Source organism: Orycteropus afer, unplaced genomic scaffold (genome assembly GCF_000298275.1).
Source record: "Orycteropus afer afer isolate SDZICR_OR568_19922 unplaced genomic scaffold, OryAfe1.0 scaffold00196, whole genome shotgun sequence".
In the NCBI taxonomy this organism is placed as follows: Eukaryota; Metazoa; Chordata; class Mammalia; order Tubulidentata; family Orycteropodidae; genus Orycteropus; species Orycteropus afer.
Genome location: NW_006921783.1, coordinates 4,324,144 through 4,336,599, shown reverse-complemented (window position 1 = coordinate 4,336,599; position 12,456 = coordinate 4,324,144). Strand labels below are relative to the sequence as shown.

General features: G+C 45.4%; 1 protein-coding gene across 1 annotated transcript in view; it reads left to right on the top strand.

Annotated features, from left to right (window-relative positions):
* MYO19 (myosin XIX) overlaps positions 1-12,456 on the top strand; it is a 34,020-nt gene that overhangs the window by 4,739 nt on the left and 16,825 nt on the right. The window contains exons 2-9 of the mRNA XM_007947928.1: positions 2,379-2,517; positions 2,862-3,010; positions 4,543-4,656; positions 9,326-9,458; positions 10,115-10,184; positions 10,756-10,858; positions 11,467-11,563; positions 11,702-11,778. Coding sequence (XP_007946119.1) covers positions 2,379-2,517; positions 2,862-3,010; positions 4,543-4,656; positions 9,326-9,458; positions 10,115-10,184; positions 10,756-10,858; positions 11,467-11,563; positions 11,702-11,778 — 882 coding nt within the window. The remainder of the gene's footprint in view (positions 1-2,378; positions 2,518-2,861; positions 3,011-4,542; positions 4,657-9,325; positions 9,459-10,114; positions 10,185-10,755; positions 10,859-11,466; positions 11,564-11,701; positions 11,779-12,456) is intronic.

Sequence of the window (12,456 nt, the reverse complement as noted above, 5' to 3'; positions counted from 1 at the left end):
CTGTGTTTTATTGACTATGGAAAGGCATCCAACTGTGTGGATAAGAACAAATTATGGATAGTATTTTGAAGCATGGTGTGTTAGACTGGGTTCTGTAGAGAAACAAAACCCAGCAAAGCTTATATATATATAAAGAGAGAGAGAAATTTATCTTAGGAAAATGGCTCACAAACGTATAGAAGCCGGCAAGTCCAAAGTCCCTGGAGCAAACGTCAGGCTGGAGGCTTTTCCTAGCTTCTGCAACCGCAGGGGCCAAGAAGCTCAAGGCTGGCAGGCAGTACACCGACTGTTGACTCCAACGAATGACGAATCCAAGTTCTCCAGGCCAAACGGTGGACTGCTCACTCACGGACAGATGTAGTCAGCACAACAGAATCCCGATCCACAGAAGAATGTCTCTCTTCCCAGGATGTCCCTGGATATCCTGGAAGCAGGCCACACACTTAGGGAAACTCCCCTTGAACAGAACACACTCAGAACACTGTCATCCAATCCCATTATGGGAACAACCACACAGAACTGGGGTCCAGCCAAGTTGACACACAGCTCCAACTATCACACAAGGGGAGTCCAGAACACTTAATTGTGCTCATGTGGAATCTGTACATAGATCAAGAGGCAGTCATTCAAAAAGAATACCACATGGTTTAAAATCAGGAGAGGTGTGCATCAGGGTCGTATCCTTTCACCATACTTTTTCAATCTGTATGCTGAGCAAAATCTGAGAAGCTGGACTATATGAAGAAGAATGTGGAATCTGGATTGGAAGAAGACTCTTTAACAACCTTCAATATGCAGATGACACAACCTTGCTTTCTGAAAGCGAAGAAGACTTGAAGCACTTACTGATGAAGATCAGCGACTACAGCCTTCAGTGTGGATTACACTTCAACATAAAACAAAAATCCTCACAGCTAATAACATCATGATGGATGCAGAAAAGATTGAAGTTTCAAGGATTTCATTTCACTTGGATCCACAATCAATGCCCATGGAAGCAGCGGTCAAGAAATCAAACAACATAGTGTGTTGGGCAAATCTGCTGCAAAAGACCTCTTTAAAGTTTTAAAGAATAAAGATACCACTTTGAAGAGTAAGGTGTACCTGACCCAAACCATGGCATTTTCAGTAGCCTAAATGCATGTGAGAGCTGGACAATGAATAAAGAAGACTACAGAAGAATTGATGCATTTGAGTTGTGATGGTGGCAAAGAATATTGAATGTACCATGGACTGCTAGAAGAATGAACAAATCTGTCTTGGAGGAAGTACAGCTGGAATGCTCCTTAGAAGTAAGAATGCTAGACAGTCTTAAGTACTTTGGTCATGTCAGAAGGGACCAGTACCTGGAAAAGGATATCATGCTTGGTGAAGCAGAAGGTCATAAAAAAAAGGGGGGGAAGGCCTTCAATGAGATAGTCTGACACAGTGGCTGTGACAATGGGCTCAAGCATGGCAACAATTTTGAGTATGGTGCAGGACCAGGCAGTGTTTTGTTGTGTTGTACTTAGGGTCCCCATAACTTGGAACTAACTTGATAGCACCTAACAACAAGGACAATCTCATTGGAAACCCACAATCATGTCATGTTATAGATGTTTTCCTCCAAACCAGATTCAGCCAAGTCCCTATCTTCTACTCCCCAGTCCATCTTTTCTGTAGCCCACAGACCTGTGGGGTAGAGTGGGGAGAGGAAGCATGTACAAAGTTTTGCCATTGAGGATGGCAGAGGGAAAAAGCTCCTGTTCCCCTTGGTGGCCATTCTTGACTTCACACAACCTTCTGAGCCAGGCTTCCCCTCAAATAGACCCAGAGCAGAAGGAACTTGCCAGTCTAAATTTAAGACCCAGAAAGCAGGTGATGAAAGCATGCGGCTACCTCTCTAAGAAGATACAGCTCTGCTTTTTTCATTATTAGCTGAATGGTCTCTTCCAAAAAAGGCCCAGCCCTTGGATCTTTTCCTTTTCAGTGTTCCCATAGCAGCTACCTCCTTGGGGCCAACGCCTGCTGGCCCCAGTAAGGCTGGTAGCTAACCAGTCTAGAAGCCAACTTGGCTGGAGTTCTTGGCAAAGGAGAGGGGATTTCTTTTATTGATGACATACTTTGGGCCAGGCACTAAGTCCTTTGTATTTTCCCACTTATTTTCCTTCCCAGTAGCACTATGAGTTGGGTTTGTTTTCCTTTATTTATAAATAAGCTGCATCTCAGAGAGGTTAAGTAATTTACTTATGGTTAATAAGTAGCAAAACTGAAATTTGAACCAAACCAGACTGTGATACTAGAAGCTTATTCTACTATACAAGTTCCCACCCTTACGTAGCTGTTAGCTGGTTTGAATCCCTCATGACCATTACAACACTCATGTTATTCCCTTCCAGGTTAATGGCCACATCCTGGGCTCTGATGCCCAAACTGAAGAACCCCTCAAAGGAGAGCTGCAGGAGTTTCTGGATGGGGAAACCCTGCTGCACCAGCTCGATGACCTCACCAAGGTGAATCCTGTGACACTGGAGACAGGTATGGCCTCCCTGTCCCCAAGAGTACCATGTTCAAGTAGGTAGAGGTATGATAAGGACATTTGGCCTAGCTTCCCTGGATGCAGACCAAGGCAGGCAGGTCTCCTGGAGCCAGGTGGGCTGTTCCAGACCTCTGCCCCTGGGAGCCTGGCAGCTGTACCTGGGACTCCCCAGAGCAGCCTTAACTCTCAGTTTGGGATTCATCTTAATTAGATCTTGTACCTATTCATCAGGGATCTAATGGCACTTGCTAATTGCAGAGGGAGGGCTATTAGGCAGGTGTGTATCTGTATGAGTATTTGTCTGCATTTAAGTCAGATTTTGCTAATGGTGCCTATGCCTCAGTCCTGAGATGCCTGCAGGCTCGGTACACAATAGACACCTTCTACACCAATGCTGGCTGCACCCTAGTGGCTCTGAACCCCTTCAAGCCGGTCCCTCAACTCTACTCTCCAGAGCTGATGAGAGAGTACCACACTGCGCCTCAGCCTCAGGTAAAGCTCAGCCTCCTTCCTGTCACCTCAGGGTTCCCTGCCCTCTTCCTCAGCCATCCTGTGACTTCCCCATCCCTACCCATCTGTCTACCAGCAATGTAGTCATTTATAGTCTCCTGGTGGCTGGCCCCTGTCTGGGCTCAAGGGAGGCTGAAAGGAAGGTACCAACAGGAGCTCACAGAGTTGTAGTCAGTGGAGATAAATCAATCTTTGTTTAGCTGAATTTAGAGCCTAAAATAGGGACATAAGATAAAGGACTTTTATGTTCTTGTTATGGTTTATTAATAAGGAAAGTTATGTGAAGGTAAATTTGTATATTTAACAAGCCACCTTTTTGGAAAAGAATAAAATCACACGACATAAGAATTGCCGTAGAAAATCCAGCACATGTTCTGAGGAATAAATTCCTTTAGAGGTAGGTGGTGGTACAGGCAGGAAATGGGCTTATTGGTGTTAAAGTGCATGATGTGTTCAGGTAGAAGCAAGAGCAAACTTGTTGGAGGAGGGGAGCTATGGGGAGAGGGACAGATGAGGGTAGAAAGGTGAGATAAGCTGGGGAAGTTTGTGGAGTCCACAGCAGGCAGAGAGGCCACTAAGCTTCTTCACCATATGTGGAGGTAGAAGTGGTGAACCGAACCTGCTGTGGGAATAATTACTTGGGAGATTGGGGGAGCTGGTTCAGGAAAGTGAGACGGGAGGCAGCAAGAATAATTGGAGGCTTGTAATAGTCCTGGTGAGAGGCGTCTGGGGCGAGGGCAAGTAGAGAGGGGGACGGCTCTGAGACCATCGAGAATGAGTGCCCTCTCCCTTCAGGAAGCTGTGAGTAAGTGATCAGATAGTCGTGATGCTGCACCAGGCTAGGCATCCTGCAGGTAGATAAGCTCTTCCAGAAGCTCAGGCTTGGTTAAGTGTCCAAGGAGACTCTGGGGGAAATGTGTCCTGAGAGCCCCATATCTCACCTGTTAGGTGTCTCCTCAATGCCAAAAGCCATGCCACAGTCCCCTTTGTTTTCCCAATGCCCAGCACATTGAGGACAATTAATATTTGTGGAAGGAAAGGAGAACAGTGGCCTTAGAGTTCAAATCACGTCGATGGCCTTACTAGCTGACTGGTTTGGGGAAGGTTATTTAATTCTTCTGAAATTCAGATTTCTCATCTATAGGATTAGCTATCCCACTGATGCACAGATTTCTTTAGCAGTAACTTGTAAGAAGGTTCTTTGCAAACTGCAAAGAACAATAACAAAATAATCAACAGTAGAATAAAACTATTAAGGCAGGGTAAGACAGGGTAATGAGGTGCTAATGTCATACACTGATGAAAGCCAGGACTGCATCCAGGCTGAGAGAAGCTGAGTGGGTAAAGCCACCATGAGGGTCCCGCACTTGGGCCTGACACTATGTTAGGAGATTTTTCTGGAGGGAGCATCCTGGCACTTTCATTGGTAGCCTCTCTTCTCAGCCATCATTGGGTCAGCCACTCCTTAAAGAAAGGTGCTCATTTACCTGACGTTTCATTCCTTGATGTTTCAGAAACTGAAGCCCCACGTCTTCACTGTGGGTGAACAGACCTACAGGAATGTCAAGAGCCTGATCGAGCCAGTTAACCAGTCTATTGTTGTCAGTGGAGAGAGTGGTGCTGGAAAGGTAGGAGGGCCTCTTCCTCATCCTGTCAGCATCATGACTGGCTGGATGGCTGCCTAGTCATTCCCAGATAGGTTGGCTTAAGCAGGGAGTCAGTGTGCTTGCTGGGCAAACACTGGATAGGAAGTCAAGACACAGAGTTCTAGTCCAGGCTTTACCACTAGCTCTGATATAATTCTGAGTAAGATTATTTTATCTCTGGGCCATCATTTCCTCATTGAAAGTCACTCTAAGCTCTGATGCCATTGAAAACAAAAGCCAACTTTTGGGGATTACAGCATAGTGGTTAATAGCACATCAGGAAAGCTACTTAGCTTATGCAAACCTCACTTCTCTTGCCTGAAAATGATTTGGAGGAGAGGACCAAACAGTGTTGGATTACCTGGTAAGCAAAGTAAGCATAGGCCTAGTTGTGCTTACTTACTAATCTGTAGTGAACAATTTCACACTTTTTCCACCACATCAAAGATTCTGCTTCTAGGTATGGCTGGCATCTGTCTCTCTCAGCTCTGCAGCACCTTCCTACAGAACGGAAGTGTCTTTTTAAATTTACAATCACTGATAGGGACAGGGTACCCAATAAAGCAACATAAGCATGGGCTTACTTGTGCTTGCTTATTTATCCATAGATGTGAAACTGTTCACTACAGATTAGTAAGTAAGCACAAGTAAACCCATACTCACCTCGCTTATTGGGTAATCTGCTACTGGGACCAACACCCAACTTGGGGACTGCTGTGAAGGTTACATGAGCCAGTGTACATAAAGCACTTGCTGGCATGCTTGGCACATGGCTGTGCTCTTCCAATAGTGACTGGGATTACTTATGAGAAAGGGTTTATTGGAGCAGTCTACCCTGTGTCCTCGGAGTTGCTCATGCTGGCAAGGGTAGTGCATTGTGCCAGCCATGGGAGCAGACAAGCTCCTGGTGTGGCCATGTGGCTGCAGGGTGGCAGAAGCACAACAGATGAGACAGAATGTTGTACAAGGATGAGGGAGGAATTGCATAGCTGGTCCGGGGAGGCTAATGGCCCAGGCCTCACCACCGTCTCACTAAGCTTCACCCAGCCTTTCCACAGGACTTCCATCTTCACAAGAGATTCTTTGGACCATGAACTCATTCTGCTTATACCCATGTATGAGAAAATTGCTGAGCATTGAGCACCTGCCAGGTTCTAGACCTGGACTAGACACTGAGGTCTGGCAGAGAGAGAAACAGAGATTGGAAAATGTAACATCCAACTCTCAGGGGCCACTTAGTCTACTACAAAACAGACAAGGAAACATTCTAAGACAGTAAGGTGCAGGGATGAGGGCTTGGACTCAGGTGAGGAGATGGTATTTCTGAGAGCTATCTCAAGGGGCCCAGGTGATACCCAGCTTCACTGACAAAGCCCACTGTCTACTGGAGTTGCTCAAGGGAGCTGAGGCTGGACCTGGCCGGAGACCCATGCAACCAGAGCAGCAACCCTTTATTAAGCAGCTGCTGTGGCCATAGACTGAGCCTAGTATGTGTTTAAAATTTAATTTTTAATTTTTTTTTTTTTTAATTTTGATTTGGGTGAAAGTTTACAGAGCAAATTCATTTTCTGTACAGTAGCTCACATACACTTTGTCTCATGACATTGACTGCAATTTCCCAAATGCAACAGCTCCCCTCCCATTTCTACCCCATAGTTACCCCTTCCCTATGTTCTTCCCTCCCATGCTAAAATTTAATTTATTTTTAAATAAGAAATATAACTGCATAGTTGAAAATCAAGCAATACTACAGGGTTTACAAAGAAAAACATCAACTCTGCTTTATCTCTCAACCCTCTTTCCTCTCTCCACATCTTTTAGCAGTTTGAGTGTATATACATCCAGTTTTCTAAACAACATAAGTATATTGTTACTTCTTGATTTCTCAGATTTTTTTAGCTTCTTATTTTGATGAGGACTTAGCCCCTATTACCCTGCCCCATACTCCATATGTAATTATACCATAATTTTTAATTAAGTCAATATGCAATATTTATATTATTATGACCATGTATCTGTTATTTACAGATGAGCCATGTAATATAATAGATTTCCTTTCTTGTATACTTTTTATTTTTCTTCTACTTAATAATTGTCCCATTTTTTCACTTGCTTAGTTTCTGTATAACCAAAACCAAACTTGTTGCTGTCAAATCAGTCTCAACTCATGGTGACCCTTTGTGTTTCAGAGTAGAGCTGTATTCCATAGAGTTTTCAAAAGAGCATCCAAGAGCTATGGTACGGTGTCTTATGGTCTACCATACTTGTAATTGGTGTCCCAGAAAGAAAAGAAAGAGAACGTGTGTTTTACAAAATTAATAAAAGATAGCAAGCACAAATCCAAGAAGCTCAGGATGAATACAAAGAAAAACACACTTAGGTATGTTATAGTCACACTGGAAATAGAAGGGAACAGATAAAGGGCTTCTATATTTAAAAAAAAAAAATCTATCCTGGAAGTGCAGCTGGAATGTTCCTTGGAAGCAAGAATGGCCAGACTTCGTCTCACCTACTTTGGTCATGCCAGAAGGGACCATCTCCTGGAGACAGATACCTGCTTGGTAAAATGGAAGGTTGGCGAACAAGGGGAAGGCCCTCAACAAGATGGATTGACACAGTGGCTATCATGATGGGCTCAGGTAAAGCAAGGATTGTGAGGCTGGTGCAGGACTAGGCAGTGTGTCATTCTCTTGCACAAAGGGTCACTATGAGTCGGGAGCCAACTTGACGGCACCTAACAACAACATCGCTAACATCATATTTAATGGTAAGAGACTAAATGTTTTCCCCCTGGAATGGAAAACAAGGCAAGGATGTCTGTTGTTACCACTTCTATTCAGTGTTGAAGTAGAAGTCCTAAACAATGCAATAAGGAAAAGATTGACTGGAAAGGAAGAAATAAAGTTGTTTTCTCTGCAAATGACATGATTTTCTACATAGAAAAACCTAAAGAATTTACAAAAGAAAGCTACTACAACTAAATCGTAGTGAAGTGTACAGAGTTTAGCAAGGTGACAGGATACAAGGACAATGTATAAGAATTCATTGTATTTCTGTGTCCTGGCAATAAACAATTGGAAATGAAAATGAAACTATCAGCTTAGCTGATTAAAAACAAGAGTAAGAATTTTATAATTAGACTGTTTTGAGTTTAAATCAGAACCCTGTCATTTAGTAGATGTGTGATCTTCAACAGGTGTCTTAATTTTTCTAGGCCTTGGTTTCATCATTTTAAAACTAATTTGTATAAACCACTGTGGAAAGCAGTATGGTGATTCCTTAAAAAGTTGGAATTAGAAATACCATTTGATCCAGCAATCCCATTTCTAGGTATATATCCTAAAGAAGTAAGAGCCAGAGGGAGGAAGTAGAAGGGGAGCTGTTGCATTATGGGAAATTGCAGTCAATGTCATGAGACAAGGCATATGTGAGCTGGTGTATGGAAAGTGAATTTGCTCTGCAAACTTTCACCCAAATCACAATAAAAATTAAAAAGAAGTGAGAAAATTGTGGTCAATGTCATGAGACAGAGTATGTGAACTGCTGTATGGAAAGTGAATTTGCTCTGTAAATTTTCACCCAAATCACACACAAAAAAAAGAAGTGAGAGCCAGGACAATATCAGATAGACACACACCCATGTTCATTGCAGCACTATTTACAATAGCAAAAAGATGGAAACAACCTAGGTGCCCATCAATAGAAGAATGGATAACCAAACTATGGTACATACATACAGTGGAATACTATGCAACACTAAAGAATAATGTAGAATGTGCAAAATACCACAGAATGTGGATGAACTTGGAGGACATTATGCAGAGTGAAATAAATCAGTGCCAGAAGGACAAATATTGTATTAGTTCATTATTGTAAAAAGTCCAGGAAAGGTTTATACATGGGAGGAAACTTTCTTTGTTGGTTACCAAGGGTGGAAAGGGAGAGGAGGAAACACTGCAAAATTTTTTAAAAATTAAAAAAAAAAACCTTAGGTTGTATGCTTACACCAGCATCTGTAAGGTTGGTGAGACATGCACAGAAAGCCTCCAGAGCTCGATGGCTGCCATGGAGTCAGCAGTGTTGACTGAGGCCTCAGAGACACTGGATAGCTAGGGTCAGGGGCCTTGTCCCTTCTCTGTCCCAGCTCCCCTTGTTCCTTTCTTTTTTTAATTTAGGTGAAATCTGTATAACAAAATTCTAGATATTTCACATAAATGGAATTATATAGTTTGTAACCTTGGTGTCTGATTTCCTTTACTTAGCATGATATTGTCAAGGCCCATGCACATTGTATCAGTATTTCATTCCTTTTTATGGCTGTATATATTCTGTTAATGTATACATCACAATTTATTAATCCATTCATCCATTGATGGACATTTGGGTTGTTTCCACCTTTTGGCTACTATGTATAGTACTGCTGTGATCCATTAAGTGCATTTTCTGCAACCGAGAAAAGCAGAGATGAGCACCTCCATGTCACAGGTAGGGAAGTGCCTTGCCCATGGCCACAGAGTTTCATTCAGCATTTACCCATTTGGTCAGCAGCATGCATGGGTATGAGGAAGAGCTCTGGTGGGGACTGGTCCCTCAGCTGTGTCAGGAGCAGGAAGGAACCTGGGCACAGTTCCCACACTTATTTCTGCTGCAGACATGGACATCTCGCTGCCTAATGAAGTTCTATGCCGTGGTGGCCTCCTCACCTGTGTCCTGGGAAAGCTACAAGGTCGCAGAGAGGATTGAACAGCGGATCCTAAACTCCAACCCTGTCATGGAAGCTTTTGGTGAGCTCAGTGTTCTCTGCACAGCACCTCCATCCCATTTCCTGTGGGATCTGCCACCTTCCTGGGCGTGGGGTAGAGCTTTGATACTTTCTCTTAGAGGGTTGGAAGATGAGTGTATCCTTCACTGGCTTGGACCCCCAGCCTCCTCCCAGGTATCCCTTAGGACTTCCCTCCTATATAGGCCTGTCATTCTATCATCTCCCTCCCTCCAGCCAAAGCACATATAACAGTGGTGCTGAGAGCACCTCATGGCTCATCTAGTCTAAATCCTATCCCACCATCCAGTTTCCTGATGGTCCAGAGAAGAAAAGGACCTAAGGACAGACAGTAATGAGTATCCAGGTTGTGACTAGAGCCCAGACACTATGCCTTACTATCTAAGCCAAGTGACAGCTTGCTTTCAACCCTTTCCCTTCAGAGGAGGTGGTCCCTGACTGCCTAGGCTTGCTCATCCCACTTCTCTGCCAGGAAGTTGTTCTAACTCTCCTGAATGCCACTTGCTGAAGCCTGAGTACCCATCTCCTACTCCCATCCCCTGTGACGTGGAAATTAGCAAAGGTGACTTGATAGGGAACCTGCAGCTATTTTGACATACATGAACTCTGTAAAGTTTGGGGGCAGGAAGTGTACAATATTAACATAGGTGTGGTTTGTAGGGAATGCATGCACGCTGAGGAATAACAACAGCAGTCGTTTTGGGAAGTTCATCCAGCTGCAACTGAACAGGTAACAGGTGCTGCCACCGTGGCTAATACTGGGTGGGGAGCGGCACCACAGGAAGTGGCTGGGGCAAGGTCTAGCCTGGACCACCCTCTGGGCAAAACCCACTTCAGGCATGTATATATATATAGGATTCTTTAGGATCAGTGAGCCCTGAGGGTGGTCACTGGACCTGGAGAGCTGTAGCTGCTCTGACCATAGCAGTTCTGCGGCATTGTGCTTGTCCTGGGTGGCTTGTGTGTTCCTCGTGGCTTCTAGCCTTGCTCAGGAACTTCTAATTAAACTGCTGCCTCTCTGAGTCATGCCCTGAGCCGAAGGTGAGGTTTCTGCTCCTGCTTGGGATACAGCAGAGTGATGCACAGAGGCCTTGGTCCTTCCTACCTAAGCTGGGTACAAGGGGATGTCCCGACCGCCAGAACGTGCTAAGCAGTCCACAGCCCTCGGGGCCCCTTTAGCTAAGTAAAAGAGCCTGGAGAGGAGTGTAGGGGGAGTTGGTGGGTTGCAGTCTGGCACACAGTAAGTGCCTAATAAATGGTTATGAAATGAATGAACAATGGGTTCTGCTGTGTGTACCCAGGGCTCAACAGATGACTGGAGCTGCAGTCCAGACTTACCTACTAGAGAAAACTCGAGTAGCCTGCCAGGCCTCCAGTGAGAGGAACTTCCACATCTTCTACCAGGTCTGTGACCACCACCTGTGGGGGCCACAGCTGCTTCCCCCAACCTAGCCTGCCCCCTCCCTCACCAACCTTTGAGCAGTGCCACCACTCCTTCCTGTAGACTCTGTGGCACCTCTGTCTCACACTGGACCTTGATTCCCTGTATGGTTTTGTCCTGGGTGTATGTTTTGACTCCTCTATCTGATCAGAAGGTCCTTAAAGCTGGAATTCCATCTCTAGGATGAAAGCTATGTCACCCCATCAGACTGGGGGTTCCTAGAATGGCAGCTATCTCCTCCAACAATGAAGGCTTCCCCAAGGCACGGGTGGTCTGTCTCCCCTGACTTTATGCCGCCTCAGTCAGAACTGGAGGCTCCCCAGGGTGGGAGTGCTGTGCTTTCCTCCTCAGGCTATCGGCAGGGGTTTTTGTGGGTTTTGCATTAGATTGGAGACATCCAGAGCTCTGCTTCTTTTCTTGTCCCCATGCCTGCCCCGGGCTCTCTACCGGCACCTTTCAGCTTTGTGATATTGCCCCCATTTCTCACTCATCTCTTCCTAAACCCAGGCCTATGCAGGCCTGGCCTTCTCTCGTACCCCTAGCTCAGCCTCCCACCTGCCCCTGCCCACAGATCTGCAAAGGAGCCAGTGCAGACGAGAGGCTACAGTGGCATCTTCCTGAGGGAGCCACCTTCTCCTGGCTGCCCAACCCAGAGAGGACTTTGGAAGGTAGGGGGCACCTCACCCAGCACCCTGGGCTGGCCCAATACTCCCACCCACTCTGCAGGACCTGCCTCTCTCATCCCTCACCACCCTGCTGACCTTCTGTTGTGCTGACACTGGGCTGAGACTTGGGTTCTTTTTCAGAGGATTGTTTTGATGTGACCAGAGAGGCCATGCTCCATTTGGGCATCAGCACCCTGACCCAGAACAACATCTTTAAGGTCAGAAGGAATTCCCCATCACTTACATTTGGCAGAGGCAATGGGGACCCCTTCATAAGGCCCTTCCCTGTGGATCCAGCACCTTGAACCCTGCTGGCAATCTCTAAGGAGCTCTGGTGGTGTAGTGGTTAAAGCATTTGATTGCTAACCAAAAGGCTGTCAGTTTGAACCCACCAGCCACTCTGCAGGAGAAAGATGAAGAAGGCTGCTTCTGTAAAGATCTACAGCCTTGGAAACCCTATGGGGTAGCTCTCCTGTCCTATAGGGTCACTATAAGTCAGAATCAACTTGATAGCATTGGGCTTGGTTTTTTGGGGGGGTTGTCTAGTATGTTAAAATGTAAACATCACAATTCACTTACTTTTTTCAACAGTCCTATGTGTGTGGAGATTAATATTCCCCCTTTATACTTGAGAAAATCAGAGAGAGAAAATGACCTGCCCCAGGTCAGACATTCCTCCATGATACAAATAGAGTCTGTACCCAGCTTAATAATTCCCAAGTCCCACCATCTTTCTCCTGCCTCTGTCCCCCACCTCTCCTTCTTGGGATGTAGTGCTGGCTTAGGGACCCATCTCATCCCTACTCATGGCCTCCCTAGTCCCAGCTGCCTTTGCTGACAGGGCTGACTGAGTCCCATTGCCCCCCACACCAGAGCACTGGGAGGAGACAGGTCGG